The sequence below is a fragment of the Myodes glareolus genome, chromosome 7, assembly GCF_982192425.1.
Source record: "Myodes glareolus chromosome 7, mMyoGla1.1, whole genome shotgun sequence".
Classification (NCBI taxonomy): Eukaryota; Metazoa; Chordata; class Mammalia; order Rodentia; family Cricetidae; genus Myodes; species Myodes glareolus.
The window spans coordinates 103,338,817-103,362,853 of record NC_142032.1 but is presented as its reverse complement, the minus strand read 5'-3'; the positions used below and the strand labels follow the sequence as shown (position 1 = coordinate 103,362,853).

At 37.5% G+C, this 24,037-nt stretch overlaps 1 protein-coding gene across 4 annotated transcripts in view; it reads left to right on the top strand.

Moving 5' to 3' along the window:
• Positions 1–24,037, top strand: part of Fchsd2 (FCH and double SH3 domains 2) — a 231,214-nt gene that overhangs the window by 97,026 nt on the left and 110,151 nt on the right. For all 4 annotated transcript variants that reach the window (XM_087908664.1, XM_087908666.1, XM_087908665.1 and 1 more), the window contains 2 exons: positions 16,482–16,626; positions 23,444–23,577. In XM_087908664.1, the coding sequence (XP_087764790.1) occupies positions 16,482–16,626; positions 23,444–23,577 (279 nt within the window). The remainder of the gene's footprint in view (positions 1–16,481; positions 16,627–23,443; positions 23,578–24,037) is intronic.

Below are 24,037 nucleotides of genomic sequence, written 5' to 3'. Positions count from 1 at the left end.
CAGTAGAGAAGGTCACAACTAACTCCACAGTCGCAGTGCAAGGTAGAGTTGCACAAAAATGCCCAAAATATAAACCATCATAATTTATCTTCATCAGAATAATAAAAATTATACTAAAAATGAGGTTGTGGGGATGATTTCAGAGGTTTCTAAGAGAGTGAAGCCAGAGGACTTACAGTTGATTGGGTTTGGGGGTTTGTCAGATTTATTCTGAAGTAATTATAGACAGCTTCCTCTGTATCTAAAATAGTTCTTGGCACAGAAGACACTTGATAAATATTTACTTACCTTCTTTTAAAAAAAGTAGAAAGGGAAGATTAAACAGTGACTCCCAGGAGGTTTTCTTTTCAGTCTTTCATATTATTTTATTTTCTTCCTTTAAGATAGTAATATGATATCCAATTTTTGTTGTAACCGGTAGGTCTGCAAACAGACTTACCCAGTTTACAGGCAAGGCCGATGCTGCTCCTTGATTATAGCTCCACCGTGGACTCGGGTCATCCAGCCCAGGTCACTCCCTTGCCCGACTTTATCCTCACTATATTGTATGGCCGCTTCACTGAATCTCTTCCTAAATTTTACCTTTTCCGTGGCTTCCATGATTTTGTCACTCTTTTTCATTTAGAATGTGTCTAAACTTACTGCACTGGCCCCACTTTGGGCTCTGACCCTTTTGCTAGCACTGTTACTCCCAGAAGCTGTGTTTCCTCTCCTCCCTTTTCCAGAGCCACATTTCCCCTTCAGCAGCAACTTCTAAGCTTGCTCTTGAGCTCCCAACCGTTCTGGTGGTAGTAAACGGTCTACACCCAAAAATTTTAATTAGGCAATTTGAGAGGATGATGAAGGTATTCTGGAGAAGACAATAGAGAGATCATAACTGAGGGTAAAATGGCAATTGCCAATTTAAAAAACTTAATTCCTTTTACTTTGGGAGATGATAATACAGTTACATCATTTCCCCCCTTCCCTTTCATCTCTCCAAACCTTTCCATATACCCCTCCATTATCTCTTTCAAATTCATGGCTTTTTTCATTAATTATTGCTACATATGTATATGTGTGTATGTTTTTGTGTGTTACACATATACATATATTCCTAAATATGTAAGTACAGCTGGTTCAGAATTATGTTGCTTTATAGTTGTTTTCAGGGGTGGCCACTTGTTATTGGATAGCCAGTTGTTATGCTCTTCCCTGGAGAAGATTATTTTTCCTGCTCTCAGTGTGCATTAATTGCCTGGAAATTCTTTGTAGAGTTGAGGTGTCATGGGGTTCCCTTCACCCACTTGTCTGTTGGTGCTGTCCTTGTTCAGCTCACGTTTAGATGGTGTTATTGGTGAGACTTTATGGGTGTATCTTCTGACATTTTTTGGAGACACCGTCTTACAGAAAAGTCCATAATCTTCTATCTTTTTATGTTATTTTATTTTTTAAAAAATAAAACAAACAATCTTTTTTTGTTTTGCATACCAATCTCAGTTCTCAGTCCTTCCCCTCCTCCCATCTCCTCCATCTCCCCCCGCCCCCATCCACTCCTCAGAGAGGGTAAGTCACATTGTTTTGGGGAAGGTTCAAGACCCTCCCTACTGCTATATCTAGGCTGAGCAAGGTATCCATCCAAAGAGAACAGGTTCCCAAAAAGCAGTAGGGATAAATCTGGTGCCACTGCCAGTGTCAGTGGCCCCTCAGTCTGCCATAAAACTCTCATCCATATTCAGAGATACTAGTTTGGTCCTATGCTGGTTCCTTCCCTGTCTGGCTGGAGTTGATGAGCTCCCATTAGCTCAGGTAAACTGTCTCAGTGGGTGTCCCCATCGTGACCTTGAAAACAGCTTGATGTTGGCAGAAAAACAGGCAAGTTGACTAATGGTATTAATCCACACACCTGTGAACACCTGATTTTTGGCAAAGAAGCTAAAATTATACAATGAAAATAAGAAAACATGTTCAACAAATGGTGCTGGCATAACTGAATGTCAGCATGTAAAAAGAATGCAGATAGGTCCATATCTATCCCCACGCACAAAACTCAAGTCCAAATGGATTAAAGACTTCAATATAAATCTGACCACACTGAACCTGATAGAAGAGAAAGTAGGAAGTAAATCTTCAATGCATGAGCACAGGAGACCACTTCTAAACATAACACCAGTAGCACAGACACTGAGAACAACAATAAATAAATGAGACCTCCTGAAACTGAGAAACTTCTAGAAAGAAAAGGACACAGTCAATAAGACAAAAAGGCAGCCTACTGAATGGGAAAAGATCTTCACCAACCCCACATCAGACAGGACTGATCTCCAAAATATATAAAGAACTCAAGAAATTAGACATCAAAATTCCAAATAATCTAATTAAAAATGGGAGAACTAAACAGAATTCTCAACAGAAGAATCTCAAATGGCCAAAAGACACTTAAGGAAATGTTCAACATCGTTAGGCATAAGAGAAATGTAAATCAAAACAACTCTGAGATACCATCTTACACCAGTCAGAATGGCAGAGATCAAAACCACCAATGATAGTGTATGCTGGAGAGGATGTGGAGTAAGGGGAACACTTCTCTATTGCTGGTGAGAATACAGTCTTTTACAACCACTCTGGAAATCAGTATGGTGGTTTCTCAGAAAATTGGGAATCAACCTACCTCAGGACACAGCAGTATCACTCTTGGGTACATACCCAAAGACCGCTCAATCATACTACAAGGACATTTCTTCAACTATGTGCATAGCAGCTTTATTTGTAATAGCCAGAACTTGTAAACAATCAAAGGCCCTTCAACCGAATAGATAAAGAAAATGTGGCACATTTACACAATGGAGTACTACTCAGCAGTAAAATACAATGACATCTTGAAATTTGAGTGCAAATGGATGGAACTAAAAAAAAAAAATCCTACATGAGGTAACCCAGACCCAGAAAGATGAACATGGTATATACTCACTGATAAGTGGATACTAGCTGTAAAGCAAAGAATAACGAGCCTTTAGTCCATGACCCTAGAGAAGCTAAGTAACAAGGTGAACCCTAAGAAAAACATATATAGACCCCCCCCCCCCGGGAAGGGGAAATAGACAAGATCTCCTGACAAAATTGGGGGTGTGGGGGTAGGGGAAGAAAGGTGAGTGGAAGGGGAAGAGGAAGGGAGAAGGATAGCGTGAGAAAGGGATAGTCAAGATTGAGGAAAGAATGAGATGGAGAGCAAGGAAAGAGGTATTTTGATTGAGGGAGCCATTATGGAGCTAGCAAGAAACCTGGCACTGGAGAAATCCCTAGGAATCCACAAGGATGACCTAAGCTAAGACCCTAAGCAGTAGAGGGGAGGGTACCCAACTGACCTTGCCCTGTAGTCAGGTTGATGAATAGCATAGATGTCTCCATAGAACCTTCATGCAGCAACAGATGGGAACAGAAGCAGAGACCCGCAGCAGAGCACTGGGCTGAGCTCCCAAAGTCCAGCTGAAGAATGGGAGGAGTGAGATATGAGCAAAGAGATCCTCTATTTTTAAAAAATCTCCTGTCTCCTCTTCTGAGCCTTAGGTGCCTGAGTGTCTTGTAGAGCTATCTGTTGGGAATGGAACTGCCAATTTTATTTATTTATTTATTTGAAGCTTATTTTATTTTAGTTTTAGTAATTTCAGCTTCCTGTTTAATTTAGTTAATTTATAGTGGGTTTAGTTTAAAATTTTTTTATCAAAGTATTGTATGATTATCATTAGTTAAATAGTACAGAAGAATATAAACAGTACAAAGTCAACCTCTTCTTTCCCTTGTATCATCTACCCACATTCTGTTCCCTGGAGTAATTGCTGTAAGAGGCATGTGATCTTTCCTTTCACTTTTTTTCTATGTGATTATTCATGAACATAATACTTACAGCTTTGGGTTTTTTTAAGATTTATTTGTTTATTATGTGTACAGTGTTCTGCCTGCATGTATGCCTGCAGGCCAGAAGAGGGCACCAGTTCTCATTATGGATGGTTGTGAGCCACCATGTGGTTGCTGGGAATTGAAATAGGGTCCTCTGGGAGAGTAGCCAGTGCTATTAACTACTGAGTCATCTCTCCAGCCCCAGCTTTGATTTTTGTTTTTGTTTTGTTTTGTTTTTTTGTTTTTTGGGTTTTGTTTTGTTTTTTTGTTTTTTGGGTTTTGGTTTGTTTTTTTTGTTGTTGTTGTTGTTGGTTTTTTTTTTGTATTTTGGTTTTTTGGCTTTTCGAGACAGGGTCTCTCTGTGTAACAGATCTGGCTAGAACTCACTTTGTAGACCAGGCTGGTCTTGATCCACCTGCTTCTGCCTCCTGAGTGCTGGGATTACAGGTGTGTGCCACCACTGCCCACCCAGCTTTGATATTTTTTAACAAGACTAGAGCTATTGTGTACATAGTGTTCCTATGGATGTCTCTCTGCCAGCAAGTGTACATATGCCCACACTGCACAAAATCTACTTTAGACAGCCTTTCACGGTTGTGTTCATTTTTTAATGGTTGTTTTAATGTCAGAGTATGGATGATCCATGTCTCATTTGTTTCCCTGTTGGTAATTAGTATTATTAATAATGTTGTAATGAATAAATCTCCTGTGCTCACAAATACATCTTTGTTTACTTTGAAAGTGTGACTATGTCTGTGGGTTAAAATCTCAGAGAATGAAATTCTGGGTAATGGTTTAGTACATTCAAAATGGTGATATTAGAAATTGTCTACCATAAATTCTTTATTTAAAATTACTCTTTTCTATTAATTGAGTCATTCATTTTCATCAGCATGCCTGATTGGACCTTTATTTCATTTACCAGTGTGATGATGCATGTACCATTAATGCTGTAGTCCACTCCACTGACCTGAAAACTAGACTTGTGTAGTATCATCTCTGGGGGTAATTTTCATAATCTTTGCAGATAGGTTTTTTTGTGCTTACACTGTCAGTATTCCTCAAAGTTCCCTCCTCAGCTTTCTAGAAATTTCCCTCCTCGAACCTGGTTTTAAATATTTTCTATATGCCCTGGATTAGTGGTTATAAACAATGGCTGCTGCTCTTCCAAAGGTCCTGGGTTCAGTTCCTGGCACCCACGTGTCAGTTCATAGCAGTCTATTACTGAAGTCCCTTGGGATCCTATGTCCTCTTCTGATGTGCAGACAGACATCCAGACAAAAGAACTATATAAAATAAGTAAATATTGTCTGTAAACTGGCACTAATATTTTTATTAGAAAATGTGGTTCAGTCTAAAACAGAAGATCAGATGTCTTCTACTTCTCTAGATTTCATCTTCTCTTTTCTAGAGTGTTGTTGGCTGCTTCTCTCTGCCCACAATTGCTCCCTTTCACAATTCCATTTGCTATAGTGCAACAAACTGTCTTTACCTTTCTTTCATCTTGACTATCTTCATCTCTGCTGGTGTCCTCCATCACCTTTGCAGTCTTTCTCCCTTCTCTTCTATATAGTTCCTTGAGCTCTGAGGTGAGGGATTTGATGGAACCCTCCCTTTTAGACTCTCTCTCCCATCTACTGCCAAAAAACCTCTCTGAAGTTAACTGGATAACACACTGATACGATAATATAGCAGAATATGATTAGAAAACTATTTATTGATTTCTTTTTTCAGACGAGTAAATGTTTGGTTTTTCCCTAGTTCTCTGGGCTATCTAGTCTCTGGTTCTTGGTTAGCCAAGCAGTATCAAGAATGGGTTCCTTCTCGTGAAGTCAAATCAGACATTGGTTGATCCTACAAGTTCTGAGCCACTATCACCCTAGCATGTTTTGCAAGCAGGACAGATTGTAGGTCAAAGGTTTTGTGACTGGGATGGTGTCCACATTTCTCTTTCAGTAGCCTGCAAAGTACCTTCCCTCACCAAGGAGACTAGAATGTAGGAATGAGGGCTCCTTGTCGGTACCAGCACGACAGACATCTCCATCTTCAGTGAATTGTGTGGGTGTTGTCCTTGGCAATGGGGTCCCACTGTTTGATTGTAGAAAGCAACTTTTTGTTTTAACAACAGCCTTGGTTGTTTGGGGATTTCCATAGAACCCCCTTGGCCAACAACTCAGTTGAACACAAGCTAGTCCCACCATTGGAAGCCTTTCTTAGCTACAAGAGATAACCAGTCATTTTCACAGCCCTCGGGTGTCCCCCATATACCAACTGTTTCTCCCCATACTCTTTGTTCCACCCCTCACCTGCCCCTACTTCACCCATAAAACCTATTTCCCCCTCCCAGGAAGATTCCTGAGTCCCCACTAGACCCCTCTTTCTTACATAACGTCTCTGGGTCTACGGATTATAGCTTAGTTATCATTTGCTTAACTGCTAATGATACTTTATAAGTGAATACATACCCTATTTATCTTTCTGAGTCTGTCTTACCTCACTCAGGATGATTTTTTTCTAGTTTGATCCGTTTACCTACAAATTTTATGATGTCATTTTTAAACAATAATCTCCATTTTAAAACAGTAAACTCAGTAAGCTAAATAATACTCCTTTGTGCAAATGTAATTTAACACCCCACTAATAATATAAAGAATACTCACTCACTCATATTCTTTACTCAGGTGCCTCAGTGGCAACACCCTATGTGACTATTGTATAGTACCGTAACAAGGAAGTAGATACTGATACTACCTGACAGTATTAAATTATGCTTAGTTTTCTGATGTTTAGATTGAAGTAGTCACTACGTGTTGTAGGGACAGGACAGAGGCATATAGTGGATGATGGGGGCAATGCAGGAGATCATTAGTAATCAGATTCTGTGATGTAAGTTCAAGCAAACAAAATTCCTTGATGAAACATTTGTGAAATGTAAGAGAAAAAAAGAACCAATGTTTCAGTGGCCATTCATGAGATTAAATAGTTTGCCAGAACTGAGTCTAGGAAAATTAAGTTTGTTCTTGGGCGTATTAGGTATACAGTGTTTATAAATATCTAATGTATAATCAATCAGTAGTTGAAGATTAAGGAAGCTATGTAGAAAGATCTTAAAAGATCAGGAATTGTCATCATAGTGATGGTATTTGAATCACGAGCCTGGATGAACTAATATTAAGAGAAACTGGATAGACTCTGGGACACTCTAGCATTTATTGGGCTGAAGATACTGAGAAACCAACAAAAGACAGTGAGAGTAGCTAGCAAGGCAGAGTGAGTCAGCAAGAATGATGTCCTGGGAGCTTGGTATTTTCACCTTCTTATTAGTGAATGGAGGCAATAAAAATGTGTGAGGTGTGCTACATGATTATATTGCGCAAACTTGAACACGAGCCAGGCATTGTGGTGGATCCTTATAATTCCCAACATTATGAGAATCTGAGGCCAAGGTATTATGGCAAGTTCAAGGTTGGGTTGAGCTTCATAGTAAATTTTAGGCCAGCCAGGGCTATAGAATGAGACCCTTTCTAAAAACAGCAAACAAACTAATCTAGAACTTAAACCCAAGTGTTTTACTGGTACCTGAATTCTATGTCTTTTAGCAAGGACCTCATTGTTTAGGATATGTTTGCTCCTAGAAATCTAATAATTTTAAAAAATGTTTTTAGTGAAAAGATCTCTCTTTATTATACATTTCAAATGACCTACATTTGCAAACAGAGACCGAGCTTTCATTTCCCAGCCACCCAGACCCAATTAATCACACAAAAAGTATATTAATTACAACACTGTTTGGCCAATGGCTCAGGCATATTTCTAGCTAGCTGTTACATCATCAATTAACACATTTCTATTAGTCTATGTATTACATGTGGCCGTGATGTTACCTCATTTTCTACATGTCTTGTTTTCTTGGCAACTGACTGACATCTGTGGACTGAGCTTTTCGTCTTCCTGGAATTCTTGTAGTCTGGTCACCCACCTGTACTTTCTACCTGGCTACTGTCCAGTCAGCGTTTAATTAAATGAATACAAGTGATAAATATTTACAGGGTACAAGAACATTATCCCACAGCACTTCCCCTTTTTTCTTTTCAAAACAAGAACTCTGAATCTAATCTCCTTTGTTTAGCTTTTTTCCTGACAATTATCCAAAACAACTTATAACCAACACTAAACAAAGACAAACATCCATAATCCGTTTATTGGGAGTGTGGATGTACTTTTCTAGGCTACTTCCTGCTGATTGAGACTGCTGATAATCTTGTGGGGGTAACCAAAGAAAATTAAGGATGATGGTCAAGTCCTGACTGGAGTATTATTTGAGGCTAGATCATCTGAGTCAACAGTGTTGGGGCTATTATCGGTGTAGAACTCAGAGGAAACTGCAACAGAGTCACTCTGAAACATTAGGTCATCTGGCCATCCCAGCTCCTGTCAGAGATTTTTCATGGGGTACTTCCTTGATCAAACCTGAATGAATCCACAGCCTCTTATTTCCTATGGAAACAAAAGCAAAAGTTCTTCTTCAAAGTGATATATCTTTTGACTTAAAATTTAAATTCAGGACATTTTCAAAATATATAGCTTGGATCAGTTCAGCAGCATTTATGCTCAAATGTCTTTTAGCAGCTGTTGCTCCTTCCTCAGCAGTCAAACAATTCAAGGACAACACAATAACATATAGTATCCAGATTCTCTCAGCATTTTCCATCTTTACATGGTTTTAATGCTTTCTTTTATTTTTATTTTTAATTTTTTGGGTTTTTTTAAAAATAAATAATACAATTTTTATTGATATTTATTGAGCTCTACATTTTTCTCTGTTCCCCTTCCTGCCTCTTCCCTCCCCCTTACAATCCTCCCCCAAGGTCTCCATGCTTCCAATTTCCTCAGGAGATCTTGGCTTTTTCTAGTTTCTACTTTCCATGCAGATTATATCTATGTAAGTCTCTCTTAGTGTCCTCATTGTTGTCCCAAGTTCTCTGGGATTGTGGTTTGTAGGCTGGCTTTCTTTGATTTATGTTTAAAAACCACCAATGAGTGAGTACATGTGATAATTGTCTTTCTGTGTCTGGGTTACCTCACTCAAAATAATGTTTTCTAGCTCCATCCATTTTCCTGCGAAATTCAAGATGTCGTTATTTTTTTCAACTATGTAGTGCTCCATTGTGTAAATGTACCACATTTTCCTTATCTATTCTTTGATTGAGGGTCATTTAGGTTGTTTACAGGTTCTGGTTAGGACAAACAAAGCTGCTATGAACATAGTTGAGCACATGTCCTTGTGGCACGATTGAGAATCCTTTGGATATATACCCAAAAGTGGTATTTCTGGTCTTGAGAAAGGTTGTTTCCTAATTTTCTGAGAAATCGCCACACTGCCATCCAAAGGGTTTGTATCAACTTGCATTCCCACCAGCAATGCAGAAGTGTTCCCTTTTCCCCACAACCTCTCCAGCATAAGTTGTCATCAGTGTTTTTGATTTTGGCCATTCTTACAGGAGTAAGATGGAATCTCAGAGTTGTTTTGATTTGCATTTCTCTGACGACTAAGGATGCATTTCCTTAAGTATCTTTCAGCCATTTTAAATTCCTCTGTTGAGAGTTCTCTGTTTAAGTCTGTACTACATTTTTTTATTGGATCATTTGTTCTTTTGAGCTAATCTTATATCCTGCTACATTTCTGAAAGTGTTTATGAGTTGTAGAAGTTCCTTGGTACAATTTTTGGCATCACTTATGGAAACTATCATATCATCAGCAAACAGTGAGAGTTTGACTTCTTCTTTTCCAATTTGTATCTCCTTGATCTCCCTTTGGTGTCTTATTGCTCTAACTAGGACTTCAAGAACTATATTGAATAGATATGGAGAGCGTGGACAACCTTTTCTTGTTCCTGATTTCAGTGGAATTGCTGGGACTTTCTCTACATTTAGCTTGATGTTGGCTGTTGGCTTGCTGTATATTGCCTTTATTATGTTTAGGTATGTTCCTTTTATTCCTGCTCTCTCCAAGACCTTTAACATGAAGGGATATTGTATTTTGTCATGCTTTTTTAGCATCAAATGAGATGGTCATGTGGTTTTTATATTTCAGCTTGTTTATATAGTCGATTACATTGACAGATTTTCATATGTTGAACCATCCCTGCATCTGTGGGATGAAGCCGATTGGTCATGGTGGATGATGGTTCTGATGTGTTCTTGGATTCGATTTGCCAGTATTTTATTTAGGATTTTTGCATCAGTGTTCATGAGTGAGATTGGTGTGTAATTCTCTTTCTTAGTACTGTCTTTGTTTGGGTATCAGGGTAATTGTAGCCTCATAAACAGAGTTTGACAATGTTCCTTCTGTTTCTATTGTGTGGAATAATTTGAGGAGTATTGGTATTAGTTCCTCTTTGAAAGTCTTGTAGAATTCTGAGCTGAAACCATCTGGTCCTGGTCCTGGGTTTTTGTTTTTTTTTGTTTTTGTTTTTGTTTTTTTTTGAGACTTTTGATGATTGTTTCTATTTCTTAAGCAGTTATAGGTCTGTTCAATTTGTTTATATGGTCTTGATTTAATTTTGGTAAGTGAGATTTATCCAGAAAGTTATCCATTTCCTTTAAGTTTTTCAATTTTGTGGAGTACAGGTTTTCAAAATATGACCTGATGATCCTCTGTATTTCCTCCATGTCTGTTTCCCCCTTTTCATTTCTGATTTTGTTAATTTGGATATTATCTCTCTGCCTTTTGGTTAGTTTGGATAAAGGTTTGTCTATTTTGTTGATTTTTCTGGAAGAACCAACTCTTTGTCTCATTGATTCTTTATATTGTTTTCTTTGTTTCTATTTGGTTGATTTCAGCTCTCAATTAGATTATTTCCTGCCATCTAGTTCTCTTAGGTAAGTTTGCTTCTTTTGTTCTAAAGTTTTCAAATATTCTGTTAATTCACTAGTGTGGGATTTTTCCAGCTTCTTTATGTAGTCATTTAGTGCTATGAACTTGCCTCTTAACACTGCTTTCATTGTGTCCTATGAATTTGGATATATTGTGTGGTATATAAAATTCATTTTCATTGAATTTTAGAAAGTCTTTAATTTTCCCCTTCATTTCTTTCTTGACCCACTGATGATTCAGGTGAACATTGTTTAATTTTCATGTGTTTGTGAGTTTTCTGGAATTAGTATTGCTGTTGACTTCTAGTTTTTAACCAGGGTGATCTGATAAGGTATATTGGGCTATTCCAATTCTTTTGTATTTGTTGAGGTTTGTTTTGTTACTGAGTATGTGGTCAAATTTTGAGAAGGTTCCATGAGGTGCTGAGAAGAAGGTATATTCTTTTCTGTTTGGATGGAATATTCTGTAGATGTCTGTTAAGTCCATTTGAGTCATAACATCTGTTAGTTCTCTTATTTCTTTGTTCATTTTTTGTCTGATTGACCTGTCCAGTTGTGAGAGGGGAGTGTTGAAGTCTCCCACTATTAATGTGTGGGGTTTAATATATGATTTTTAAGCTTTAGAAGTGTTTCTTTGACATATGAGGGTGCCCTTGTATTTGGGGCATAGATATTGAGTATTGGAATTTCCTCTTTATGCATTTTTCCTGTGACTAATATGACCTTTTTTGTCTCTTTTGATTGATTTTAGCTTGAAGTCTATTTTGTTAGATATTAAGATAGCTACACCCATTTGTTTCTTAGGTCCATTTGATTAGTATATTTTTTTGTAACCTTTTACTGTGAGACGATGTCTGTCTTTGAGGTTGAGATGTGTTTCTTGTATGCAGAAGAAGGATGAATTCTGTTTTTGTATCCAGTATGCTAGCCTGTGACTTTTTATAGGTAAATTGAGTTTATTTACGTTAAGGGATATTAATGACCATTGGTTGCTATCTCCTGTTAATTTAGTTTTCATTGTTGGTGATGTTTGTGCATTTTTTTCTTCTTCAGGATTTGCTGTTATGAGATCATCAATTGTCTGTATTTTTGTTGGTGTAGCCATCTTCCTTGGGTTGGAGTTTTCCTTCTAGTATTTTGTGTAGGGCTGGGTTTCTGGCTAGATATTTGTGAAATGTAGATGTGTCATGGAATATCTTGTTTTGTCCTTCTATGGTGATCGACAGCTTTGCTGGGTATAGTAGTCTGGACTGGCATCCATGGTCTCTTAATGCTGCATAATGCTTGACCATGACTTTATGGCTTTCATTTTCTCCACGAGAAGTCAGCTTTAATTCTGATAGGTCTGCCTTTATATGTTACTTGGCCTTTTTCCTTTTCAGGTCTTAATATTCTTTTTTTACTCTGTATGTTTAGTGTTTTGATTATTATGTGGCGAGGGGACTTTTTTTTTTTTTTTTGGATCCAGTCTGATGTTCTGTAAACTTCTTGTATCTTCACAGGCTTATCTTTCTTTAGGTAGGGAAAGTTTTCTTCTATGATTTTGTTAAATAAATTTTCTGTTCCTTTGAGTTGAACTTCTCCTTCTTCTATACCTATTATTCTAAGATTTGGCCTTTTTATGGTGTCCCATATTTCATGAATATTTTGGATTAAGCTTTTGTTAGGTTTAATGTTTTCTTTAACTGATGAGTCTATATCCTCTATTGTATCTTTAGCTCTTGAGATTCTGTCTTCCATTTCTTATATTCTGCTGTTCATGCTTGCATTTGTGGTTCCTGATCTTTTTCTCATGATTTCTGTTTCTATAATTCCTTTGGCTTGTGTTTTCTTTATTGTTTCTATCTCAGTTTTCAAGTCCTGAATAGTTTCTTTTATATGCTTAATTTCTTTTTCTTGATTTTCTTGGTTTTCTTTAGGTGATTTGCTGATATCTTCCAATTTTTGTATTTTTTGCCTCCAGTTTATTAATGGATTTTCTCATTTCCTCTTTAAGAGTTTCAAACATTCTCTTGAAGTTATTTTTTTAGATCATTTTTTTCTGCTTCATCCACATTTGGTTGTTCATGTCTTGCTTTTGTAGGATCTTTAGGTTTTATTGGTATTGTGTTGCTCTTTGTGGTGTAGCGTGTGATCTTACCTTTTCTACTCATCTTTTCCTCTATAGGTGTGGTTGGGGCTGTCTGAGATTCTGTTGAATAATCTTCCCTGTGCCAGTGAATCTAAAGCTCAGATGGTTGTTCTCGTGGTACAGTCAGTGCCACAGTTCTAGTTACCCCGTTGGTTACTCTTTGCTCCTGGAGATAGCTCAGTTCTCCTGTGCTTTACTCTGCTCCGTTGGAGTTTGCTGTCTCAGGCCTACTTTGGCCTAGGTTGCTGGCTTTGATCTGTTTATGTAAATCCTGGTCTGGATCTCCTCCTGCAGAAGTCACTGGCTTGGAGCTGGACCTGTTGTCATGGAGATTTCTGTCTCTGGATCTGTTCGATGGCTCAGTCCTGATCCGCCAGTGTTCTGGGACTGGCTTCTGCTCCTAGTGGAGCTTGTTCTGTCTGTGTCCTAGGTAACCGATTCATTCACACTCTGGTTCCAGTAGAGATCGCAGACTCTGAGTCAGGTCGTTACCTCAATCCTGGTGTGCCATTGTCCCAGGACTGGGTTGGCTCCCAGGGCTGGATTTCCTCCTCAATTTTTTCGTTTTTTGAGACAGGGTTTCTCTGTGTTTCATTGGCTCTGTTAGAACTCACTCTGTAGGCCCGGGTGCCCTTGAACTCACAGAAATCTGCCTGCCTCTGCCTACCAAGTGCTGGGATCAGTGGTATGTGCCATGGCACCCAACTACTCTCTTTCTTCTTATTTTTAAAAAACTTTTCTCTGTCTATTTTCTTTTTTTCTCCCAAGCCTATGTATATTTTTAAACACACTGTAAACTGTTTAGAGGTTTTGGGTTTTTTTTTTTATCTGAATCTGTCTTTAGTGTATATCTTTCTTTTTGTGTCCACTTGAGTCTTTAATTTGCTAAGTGATATGGCTAGGATTAAAGTTGCAGCTTTGGCAGCTGGACCCACCACACTCCTTGGCTTCCTGAGAGTCTAGTTTCATGGCAGAGGTACTGGCAGGAGCCACATTTTTTTACCCCACCCCTATGGAGTTTCTAGGTTCATAATCACCAAGAAACATGCCGGGGATGCTCATAAGAACCATTTAAGTGTTTGTTGGCAGGTTCTCTTTAAAGAGCTGCAAGATTTTTGCTGCTAATGCCAAGTCAGTAATCCTCTTAAACAAACAGAGCCCACCTAAGGAAATGCCATTACCAAGCAGCTATACTCTATAACTCTGTTCTTTTCTCTCTAGAATCCCTTTTTTAAAAATGCAAAAAAAAAAAATCTCTCTCTGGCTTTAAATGGAAATTCTTGCCAAACATCTGGGTGCCATTATGTAAATGGAGACTATGCTTTCATGTCCCAACCACCCTGACCCAATTAATCACACAGAAACTATATTAATTATTACACTGTTTGACCAACGAATCAGGCATATTCCTAGCTAGCTCTTATGTTTTAAATTAACCCATTTCTATTTATCTGTGTATCACCATGAGGCTGTGGCTTACCAATAAGGTTCTGGCATCTTTCTCCTTCTGCAGCTATATGATGTCTGCCTGACTCTGTCTTCTTTCTCCTCTATCTCTGCTTGGATTTCCTGCCTTGCTATATTCTGCCCTGCCATAGGCCAAAGCAGCTTCTTTAGTAACCAATGGTAATAAAACATACTCATAGCATACAGAGGGGAATCCCACATCATACATTCATTCTCACATACTATTGCAACTTTTCTGTGTGTGCAACACAGTTGTCCACAGGCACATGTGCCTGTTTCTTTCATGGAGTTTTCACTTTATAGAAAAAATAATTTTTATATTATTAAGCAATTTTGTAAAAAAAATACTTGTTTGGGGCTTTGGATTTGTGTGGTTTTTATTTGTTTGTTTTGTTTTGAGATAGGGTCTCTCAGTGCAGCCCTGACTCTTCTGTTACTTGAAACTAAATCATGTTGACCTTGTACTCACAGAGATCTGCCTTCTTTTGCCTCTCTAGTGTTGGAGTTAAAAGTGTGTGCCACCTTGCCAGGGTATAAAATATTTATTGAAGGAAAAATGCTGGAGTCATGAGTAGTAGCAGAGGTAGGTTGTTTGGTTGAGCCTCAAGATTGGCGTGGTAGTGATCATGATACTTTCTGTAGGAAGTTAAATTTAAGATGAAATTTGACTTGTGAATAACAGTAAACTAGGCTTCATTCTCCTCCATGCCTCTTTTTCTATGCCATAATTTCTCTATTCACTTACTTTTCATTTTCATTACAATTTAGAAAAATGTTGAAGTATAATTATAACTGTTGAGAATAGTACTGAGGTTTTTTTTTCCTCAGTCTTGAGGAAAAATACCAGTTTTTTTTTTTTTTTTGACTGTATGATAGTTTGCAGTTTGAGTTCTGTCGATTGTCAGGCAGTGAGGCCATGGAAGACACCAGTTTTGCTGTATTAAGTCCACCTGTGATTTTATGCTTACATAATACATTGAATCTTACAAACAGGTAAGTGGCATATTTTTACCTAAATATGTGCTCATATTTAAACTAATTGAGTATACTATATGGAGTGATGTCTAAAACTCATTGGTTGGAGATCATATTTTTATCAAGTTTTTTGTTTGCTTCTTGTTTTGGTTTGGTTTGATTTTTTGAGACAGGGTCTTATTATGTGGCTCTGACTGACCAGAACGCCAGGCTGACCTTGAACTAGCTTGGGTTTTCTTTTTCTACCTCAATAGTTATCAGTTTATGTTTTATGTATTGTATAACATTGTCATTGTAGTAGAAAAATTCTTTTAAATATGAGGGAAATTCAGAAAATAAAATTAACCTATCAATCAGTTCAGTGTTTCTCATTTAAAAACTACATGTCATTCATTCTTTTAAGTTATAAAATATAATAGAAATTCTAAAACTGACAGAAATTTTTGGTAAATTAGAAAAAAATGGTTTGAGAACAAAGTTGGATGGAAAAAATAAATGATCAATAATTCTTTGTCTTCAACAAGAGTTTCTCAGCACAGTATCAGGTGAGGTGTGGGTTTGCTTGGAGCCGTCCAGAGCCAGTGCAATGCTGGGAAGACATGTCATAGCAGGGGCAGATGAGAATTCCACCACTGTGTTCTGTTTTAGACAAAACAGGCATCTCAAGCATACAGTGGTTTTGTTTTTAATACAGTTTTTCTGACTGAGCAGTTTATGTAAGTCGATGTAGTTGAGAAAATATGCTTTAGAAGTATCTAGTCTTTGTCTTTATTTCAGTACTATCATATTCTTGAGTGATATAGTTCTTCTCTGAAGTCTGAGCCTTATTTAACTTACCTATAAAATAGGAAACTGTCCATAATGAATACAAATTGGTCATAATGTTGAAAGTCCACATTACTCATTTGTTTTACAGTTTCATTTTGTCTCAGGTTATAATGTTTGTGTTCTTTTTATTCCATTACTAATAATACAATGCCCTACTCGTGAGCTTTATAGAAATAGGATATTCAGTGAACATGTGCTAAAGTATTACATACAAGACAGCATGAGATAAATTTACAGTCATGAATAGGATAATCCTAGTGACCAAAAATCTAGCCAATTTTTTTCTTACTTTCCTTCCTAATACTTTTCTGTCCTTCTTTGAATTTAGGAGTATGTATCCTGTTTGGAAATCTTTTCTTGAGGGAACAATGCAGGTAGCCCAGTCTCGGATCAATATATGTGAAAACTATAAAAACTTCATTTCTGAACCTGCAAGGACAGTAAGAAGCTTAAAAGAACAGCAACTAAAACGGGTATTGTTTCTATTTTCTATCTTTTATATATATATTTTAATACTTATAATCAGTAAAATTATGTTATAATTGCGTTTAAAACTTAGAACTTTAAAAAAGTGTGTTCACAAATGATCCTGGGTAGCATTTTTACCAGGATTTTTTGATATGTGCCTGTTTTGTTTTTCAAGACAGGGTTTCTCTGTGTAGCCCTGGCTGTCCTCTAACTCCCTCTGTAGACCAGGCTGCCTTGAACTCAGAGTCATTTGCCTCTGCTTTCCGAGTGCTGCAATTAAAGGCATTATGTGTGTTAAATACTTACATTATTAATCCCACTAAGTCTTGAAAAAGTTTGTGTTAATCAGTCTTAATTTCAAGTTGGGCCATTTTGGGAAACTTAAAAGAAAGAAATTAACACATTTTGCCAAATATACTTGTAACTTTAATTTTTAAAAGTCTAGTATAGCTGGGAATGGTGGTGCGCACCTTCAATTACAGCACGTAGGAGACACAGGCACATGGGTCTTTATGTTTGAGGCTCTCCTGATACACATAATGAGTTCCAGGCCAGCGTGGAAAGATTGTGATATAAACCCAGGTTGTCCTCCCACAAAGCCCAACTTCTTGATGCCATTGTGGGAACTCAGGTCTGTTTCCCTGGGATATCAAAGCCTCTCACATTTTCTTACTCTGTCTAGTTTAATTTCTCTTTAGCCTGAAATAAAACTACATTAGGTCCTAGGGAAAAAAACTAGATATTTAAATTGTGTCCTCTTTTTTTTTTTTTTTTTTGGTAAATTAGGTTACCATGATACCTGATAAAGTTCTTTCTTAGAAATTACTAATACTTCAGAAAATAGTAAAGTAATTACTTAAGAAGGTGACATTTCAGGAGTCATACAATGTTTGGTTTTAATTTTATTTGGATTTTCAGAAATTAAAAGAGCCCTCATATTCTATATTCCAAAAACTATTTCAGTAGTCCAGAGTTAATATTAAATATTTATACATGTGCATGCAAATTCTTTATATTTCTAGAATACTCATCTAATATCATTTGGCTTAAACATATTTGTGTAAGAATATCTGTGACTTATCTTTGCCAAAGATGATCACTTTCAAAGGAAGAATGGTAAACAAAGTATACAACCCCTGCCAATTATTTATTTTTTTCGTTTTGGATTTTTTAGACAGAGTTTCTCTATTTAACCTCCCTGACTGTTCCTAAGTGCTGGAATTAAAGGCCTTCATCATGCACAACTTTGACAGTGATTTGTAGTTAGAGGAAAATAGAGTGTGTGAGTTTGTTTGTGTCTGAGGTTTGAGGGGAGGAAGGTATATGGTTTTATAGGAGGAGTAGAAGGTAGAACAGAGACTTTGTTCTGATGTCCTGGCCTGGTATGAGTACCACATTTTCAGTTGACAGCACATTTCCAAAATCTAATTCGGTTACTGTAGTTTCATCTTTTTTCAATAACACAATGTTTTGAAAGAATATTACTACCTTTGGTGACTTTTCTCTTTTTTTTTTTAAACTTTCTTCTTTTTTTAAATTTGTTTATTATGCATACAATATTCTGTCTGTGTGTTTTCCTGTAGGCCAGAAGAGGGCACTAGACCTCATTAGAGATGGTTGTGAGCCACCATGTGGTTGCTGGGAATTGAACTCAGGACCTTGGGAAGAGCAGACAATACTCTTAACCGCTGAGCCATCTCTCCAGCCCCCGGCTTTTCTCTTTTGTTATTGGAATAATCTTAGACCTGAATCTTACCATCATTCCTGGGCAAGGAGTATTTTATGAGATTGAACAATTCCCTTTCCTGTGAATGACCTTGTTTTATATTGTAGTTGATAAGGCATTTATGTGCCATCTAGAAAGTTTTCAAACATTACGTACCTATTGAGGTACTTGTCAGAGCTTTGAGATTGATAACAACTGGCATCTCCTTTAAACTGACTTAAGCCCAGAGGAGACCATGTTAGTTTATATATCTAAAATTTCTGGGATTTCGTGTACAGATAGATCCAGGATCTCAAACACTTGTATTTAGAATTCACATTAAAAAACAAATTCCACCAGTTTTTTTAGCAATGCATTTCTTTTTTATTTAATAATAGTGTTATTAGTGTGTATGATGTGTGTAAGTGTGGGTGTGCATGTGTGGAGGTTGGAGGACAACTTTCAGGAGTTTATTCTCACTTTACAATGTGATCTGGGTATCTGATGGAGCTCGGTAAGTCTGTGCAGCAAGTATTTTTACCTGATGAACCGCCTCTCTGGCTTGATAGCCTCTTACTTTCTCTTTATCAATTCTTCTCACTAGGTTATAGGTAAGCAATCTTAGATTTATCTTCTTTCCTTCCCAGAGTTAATTTCCATATTGACTGAATCTTTTAGTTGGTATTTAAATAAATATTTTTGGTTTGTTTGTTTGTTGAGACAGGGTTTCTTTGTGTAACAGTTTTAGCTCTCTTGGAACTCACTCTGTAGACCAGGCTGGCCTTGGTCTCAAGGAGATCAGCCTGTCTCTGCCTCCAAAGAGCTGGGATTAAAGGCTTGTGTCACCACCTCCTAGCTTTAAATAAATCTTGTAGTTTTTTGGTTTTGGAATTTTCGACTCACTTTAAAAAATAGATCTTAGCCGGGTGGTGGTGGCGCACACCTTTAAACACTCAGGAGGCAGAGGCAGGCAGATCTCTGTGAGTTCGAGGCCAGTGTGGTCTACAAGAGCTAGTTCCAGTACAGGCTTTACAGCTACAGAGAAACCCTGTCTCAAAAAAAAAAAAATAGATCTTATATTTCTGATATAATTTTTTATGTTTTTCTTTTATTCTGTTTTCTTTTTTAAATATTTCTTTTTTCATTTGTAGTACTATGGGTTGAACACAGGGTCTTGTTTGTACTAGGAAAGCTTTCTACTATTGAGCCTTGAGCCATACCTTGACCTTTTATTTTATCATCTTAAACACATTAATCATAATTCTACTGTATGAGTCATACTGGTCACTTTATTATTAGACATCTTTTCTTGGTTTCCATCATATGGGTCCCAGGAAATCAAACTCAGTAATTTGGGCCTACTGGATACTGGATACAGTGCATAAAACTTTGAAGGTTCTGGGACATCTCTGCCTAAGAGAATAGAATTTGACAGGCTGGCAGATTTCTAGCCCTAATCCCATTAGGATCTTTTGTGATAATTTGTTTGTGTTTTAACAAATAAAGCTTGCCTGAAGATCAGAGTGCAGAGCTAAACCATTAGAGGCCAGGTAGTGGTGGCTCACACCTTTAATCCCAGCACTAGAGTGGTGGAGACAGAAGTGATATGGCTTGGCGGAGGGAGAAATATTGGGTGGGAGGAGATAGGATCCCAGTGTAATCTGAAGAACAGTTTAAAACAGTCTGAGGACGCAGTCTGAGGACAGGATCACCTCTTTGGTCTGAGCATTGGTAGAAGGAAGAACTCTAGTGACTGGACACTCTGCTTCTCTGATCCTTCAGCTTTCACCCCCAGATAGCCGATTCCCAAGTTTTTATTAAGAGCACTTAGTATTTGTGCTACAGGAGTCTGGTTTGGGTCATTCTCAGGCTTGGTTTGTTGTACTTTCTCCTGTGGACTTAACTGAAACTCTGGGATACTTCCCCACTTTCTCTGCTGACAAGACTTGTCCTTGCAGAGCATGTGTCCGCTCTGACCCCCTGATCTCTGCTGAACACTTGGCCCCTCAGCAACTGTTTACTAGATTTATTGACGTTTCATCCCACACATGCTTTTTAGAAGCCAGCTAATGACTCGGGGAATCTGTATTCGGTTTGGTTGCCTTTTTTCTTTTCTTTCTTTTTTTTTTTTTTTTTGACTTTCTTCCTAGAGCTTTGTTTTATAAGTTGCTGTTTTTTGCGAAAGCTTTTTCTACAGAGTAGAAGATTAATACCAATTTATGTTTATAGTCTTCTTAAAATTTTGAAATATATACTATATGTGTATATATTTATATACACATACACGTGAGTGTATATGTGTCTTGAAGTCTATTCTCTCCTTCCATCATGTGGGTTCCAGGAATCACACTCAGACCGTCAGCTAGGCTTACCCACAGAACTACCTCACCAGCCCTAATTATAATCTTGGTGCCATGACTCAGTAACTGCTGTAAGTGGAGAGAAAAGCCAGGGGGAAAGCTCATCTGGGTATGCATCCTCTCTCCCAGGTCTCCCAGCCGCATGGTCTTTATGTGCCGTCACAGCTTGCATACTTACCTGACTGTGAGGAGGTAGACTGATCCACGTTATTCTCTCACTGTCAGAATTCATTTTGGGTCAAAATATTCTTTCTGCAGCATTTTAAACTTTATTTTTATCTTTTGGTTTATGACAAGATCCCATTTTATACCTCTAGCTGACTTGGAGCTTACTATTGACCAGCCTCACTTTGATTTTGTGGCAATTGTCCCACCTCAGCCTCCAGTTGCTGAGATTACAACCTTGCAGCAACATGTCTGGCTTCTCCGTGACATTTTAAAGCTCATGTCCTGGGGGCTGGTGAGTTTGCTGAGTGGTTAAGAGCACCTGCTGTTCTGGTAAACTAGGATCTGCGTTTGATTCCCAGCCCCCACATTGTGGTTTACAACTGTCCATAACTTCCAGTTCCAGGGGATCTGATGTCCTCTTCTGACCTCCACAGGGCAGTAAGCATGTACAAGGTGCACATACATATAGGCACACATAAAATAAAATGAATAGATTTAATTTAAAAAATTAAATCCGTGTTCTTTTTAAAATTTTCTGTTTTGTTTGGTTTAAAAAATACTACTTAGAGATAAACACATAGACACATTGTAATTATTGTCTATGGTAACAGAAATTATGGCCAGGCATTGGTAGCACATGCCTTTAATCTCAACACTTGGGAGGCAGAGGCAAATAGATCTGAGTTTGAGCCCAACCTGGTCTGCAGAGGAATTTCCAGCTACACAGAAAAGCCCTGTCTCAAAAAACAAACCAACAAACAAATAAATTTCATATACAGATATTATCATGACTTCAGATGTTTTGTGTTATTGCTGTTGCTGGTTTTGTTTTGTTTTGTTGACAGTTCAGGCTGCCCTGAAACTCACTATGTAACGGAGGCTGACTTTGAACTCCTGATTCTCGTTCTGTCTCCACCTCCCAGTTGCTGGGATTGTAGACATTTACCATGACATTCCACCCAGATAATTTTTTATTTTATGCTAACATTTGCTTATAAGTTAAAACAAGAGCAATAGTAGTTGAAAGCTTTTAGCTATTCTTCTATTTCCTTGCTTATATTTTTCTCTTTATAATAGAATATACTTACCATCCTTGAAATAATTATAAAAGTAGCTCAGTAAAATATATACTTAGCTTGCAAGGCCCTCAGTTTGGATTCCTCTGGCACCACATAGACACACATAAAGAATCAATATAAAGAATCAATTTTTTTTAGCATTTTAGAGTTTACAAACTGCTACCATATCTAATATAGTCGCAATTGATTTTCATAATACCATGAATAGGAATATATTGCATTTTGTAAATGCTAAAATTGAAACCAAAATGTTTAACAGATTTAGATAGTACATAGCAAAACAGTAATGTGAATATGCTCTTTGTTAAATTCTGACTTGATATAATTTATAAAAAACATTTCAAGTCTAATATTTAAACAGATTTTATAGAAAAATATTTACAAGACCTTAACATAGTAGATTTCATTCTTTTAATCATGTTTGTGTGTGTCAGGATATGCACTTGTGTGCAGCAGGTGCCTTCAGAGGCCTCAAGAAGGGTGTTAGAGTCCCTGGAACTGGAGTTATAGGTGGTTTTGAGGTGTGCAGTTCAGGAGCTGAAAATCAAACTAAGGTCCTGTACAAAAGTAGTACATGTTTTGAACCAAGATACTTCCTCCCCTACTCCCTTCTCTCTAACATCTCCCCTTACTTCCATGCCACCCCCCCCCCCCGTGCACCCAAGTTTGCCTGGCAATCTTGTCTACTTCCAATATCCAGGAGGATAACTATATGATTTTCTTCAGGTTCACCTTCTTATTTAGCTTCTCTAGGATCACGAATTAATAGGCTCAAAGACCTTTAACTATGGCTAGAATCCACTTATGAGTGAGTCCATACCATATTCCTCTTTTTGGGTCTGGGCTACCTCACTCAGTAAAGCGTTTTCTATGTCCATCCATTTGCATGCAAAATTCAAGATGTCATTGGTTTTTACCGCTGAGTAAAACTCTAATGTGTATATGTTCCACACCTTCCTTAACCATTCTTCTATTGAGGGGCACCTAGATTGTTTCCAGGTTCTGGCTATTACAAATAGTGCAGCTATGAACATAGTTGAACAAATGCTTTTGTAGTATGATAGGGCATCTCTTGGGTATATTCCCAAGAGTGGAATTGCTGGGTCCTGAGGGAGGTTGACTCCCAGTTTCCTGATAAACCGCCGCACTGATTTCCACAGTGGCTGCACAAGTTTGCATTCCCACCAACAATGGATGAGTGTTCCCCTCACTCCACATCCTCTCCAGCATAGGCTATCATTGGTGTTTTTGAGTTTAGCTATTCTGACAGGTTAAGATGGTATCTCAAAGTTGTTTTGATTTGCATTTCCCTGATCGCTAAGGAGGTTGAGCATGACCTTAAGTGTCTTTTGGCCATTCGAAGTTCATCTGTTGTGAATTCTCTGTTCAGTTCAGTACCCCATTTTTTAATTGGGTTAATTAGGGTTTTAGTGTCTAGTTTCTTGAATTCTTTGTATATTTTGGAGATCAGAATATAAATTTTTAATAATTGCATTTTTGTATTTTACAGTGTGTGGACCAGTTGACAAAAATCCAAACAGAATTACAAGAAACTGTGAAAGATTTAGCAAAAGGTAAAAAGAAGTACTTTGAGACTGAACAGATGGCTCATGCAGTAAGAGAGAAAGCTGACATCGAAGCAAAGTAGGTATTTTAACATTCTAACAGAACAGTTATGCAAATAAATGTTATCTTTATCAATGCTTTGTTGTCTCTTAATAGAAGGTCTATACTTACTCTTAGGTTGTACTGGGTTTGTTTGACCTTCATGTATTTTATGCAGTAGATGATATTTTTTTTCTTGTATTAGCTAGTTTTATCTATTTAATATGCAAAATAGGGATATTTGATAACTAAATTGACTTTTAAAAAGGAAAGAAAATAAATAAACATGTTTACAGACTTCAAAACTTACTGACAGTTTAAAGTTGCTGTTATATCTGACTGTGTTTAAGAGCCCAGTGTTGATCATGCTGGCCATAATTGTTGAAACCTCTGTGAATCTCACATATCATTGAAGGATCATGGTACATCAAGTGTGTAAAAGCTTTTCTGAAGCACTGGGGTTTTTTCCCTTTTTTTCTTTACATGAAATTTAGTATAT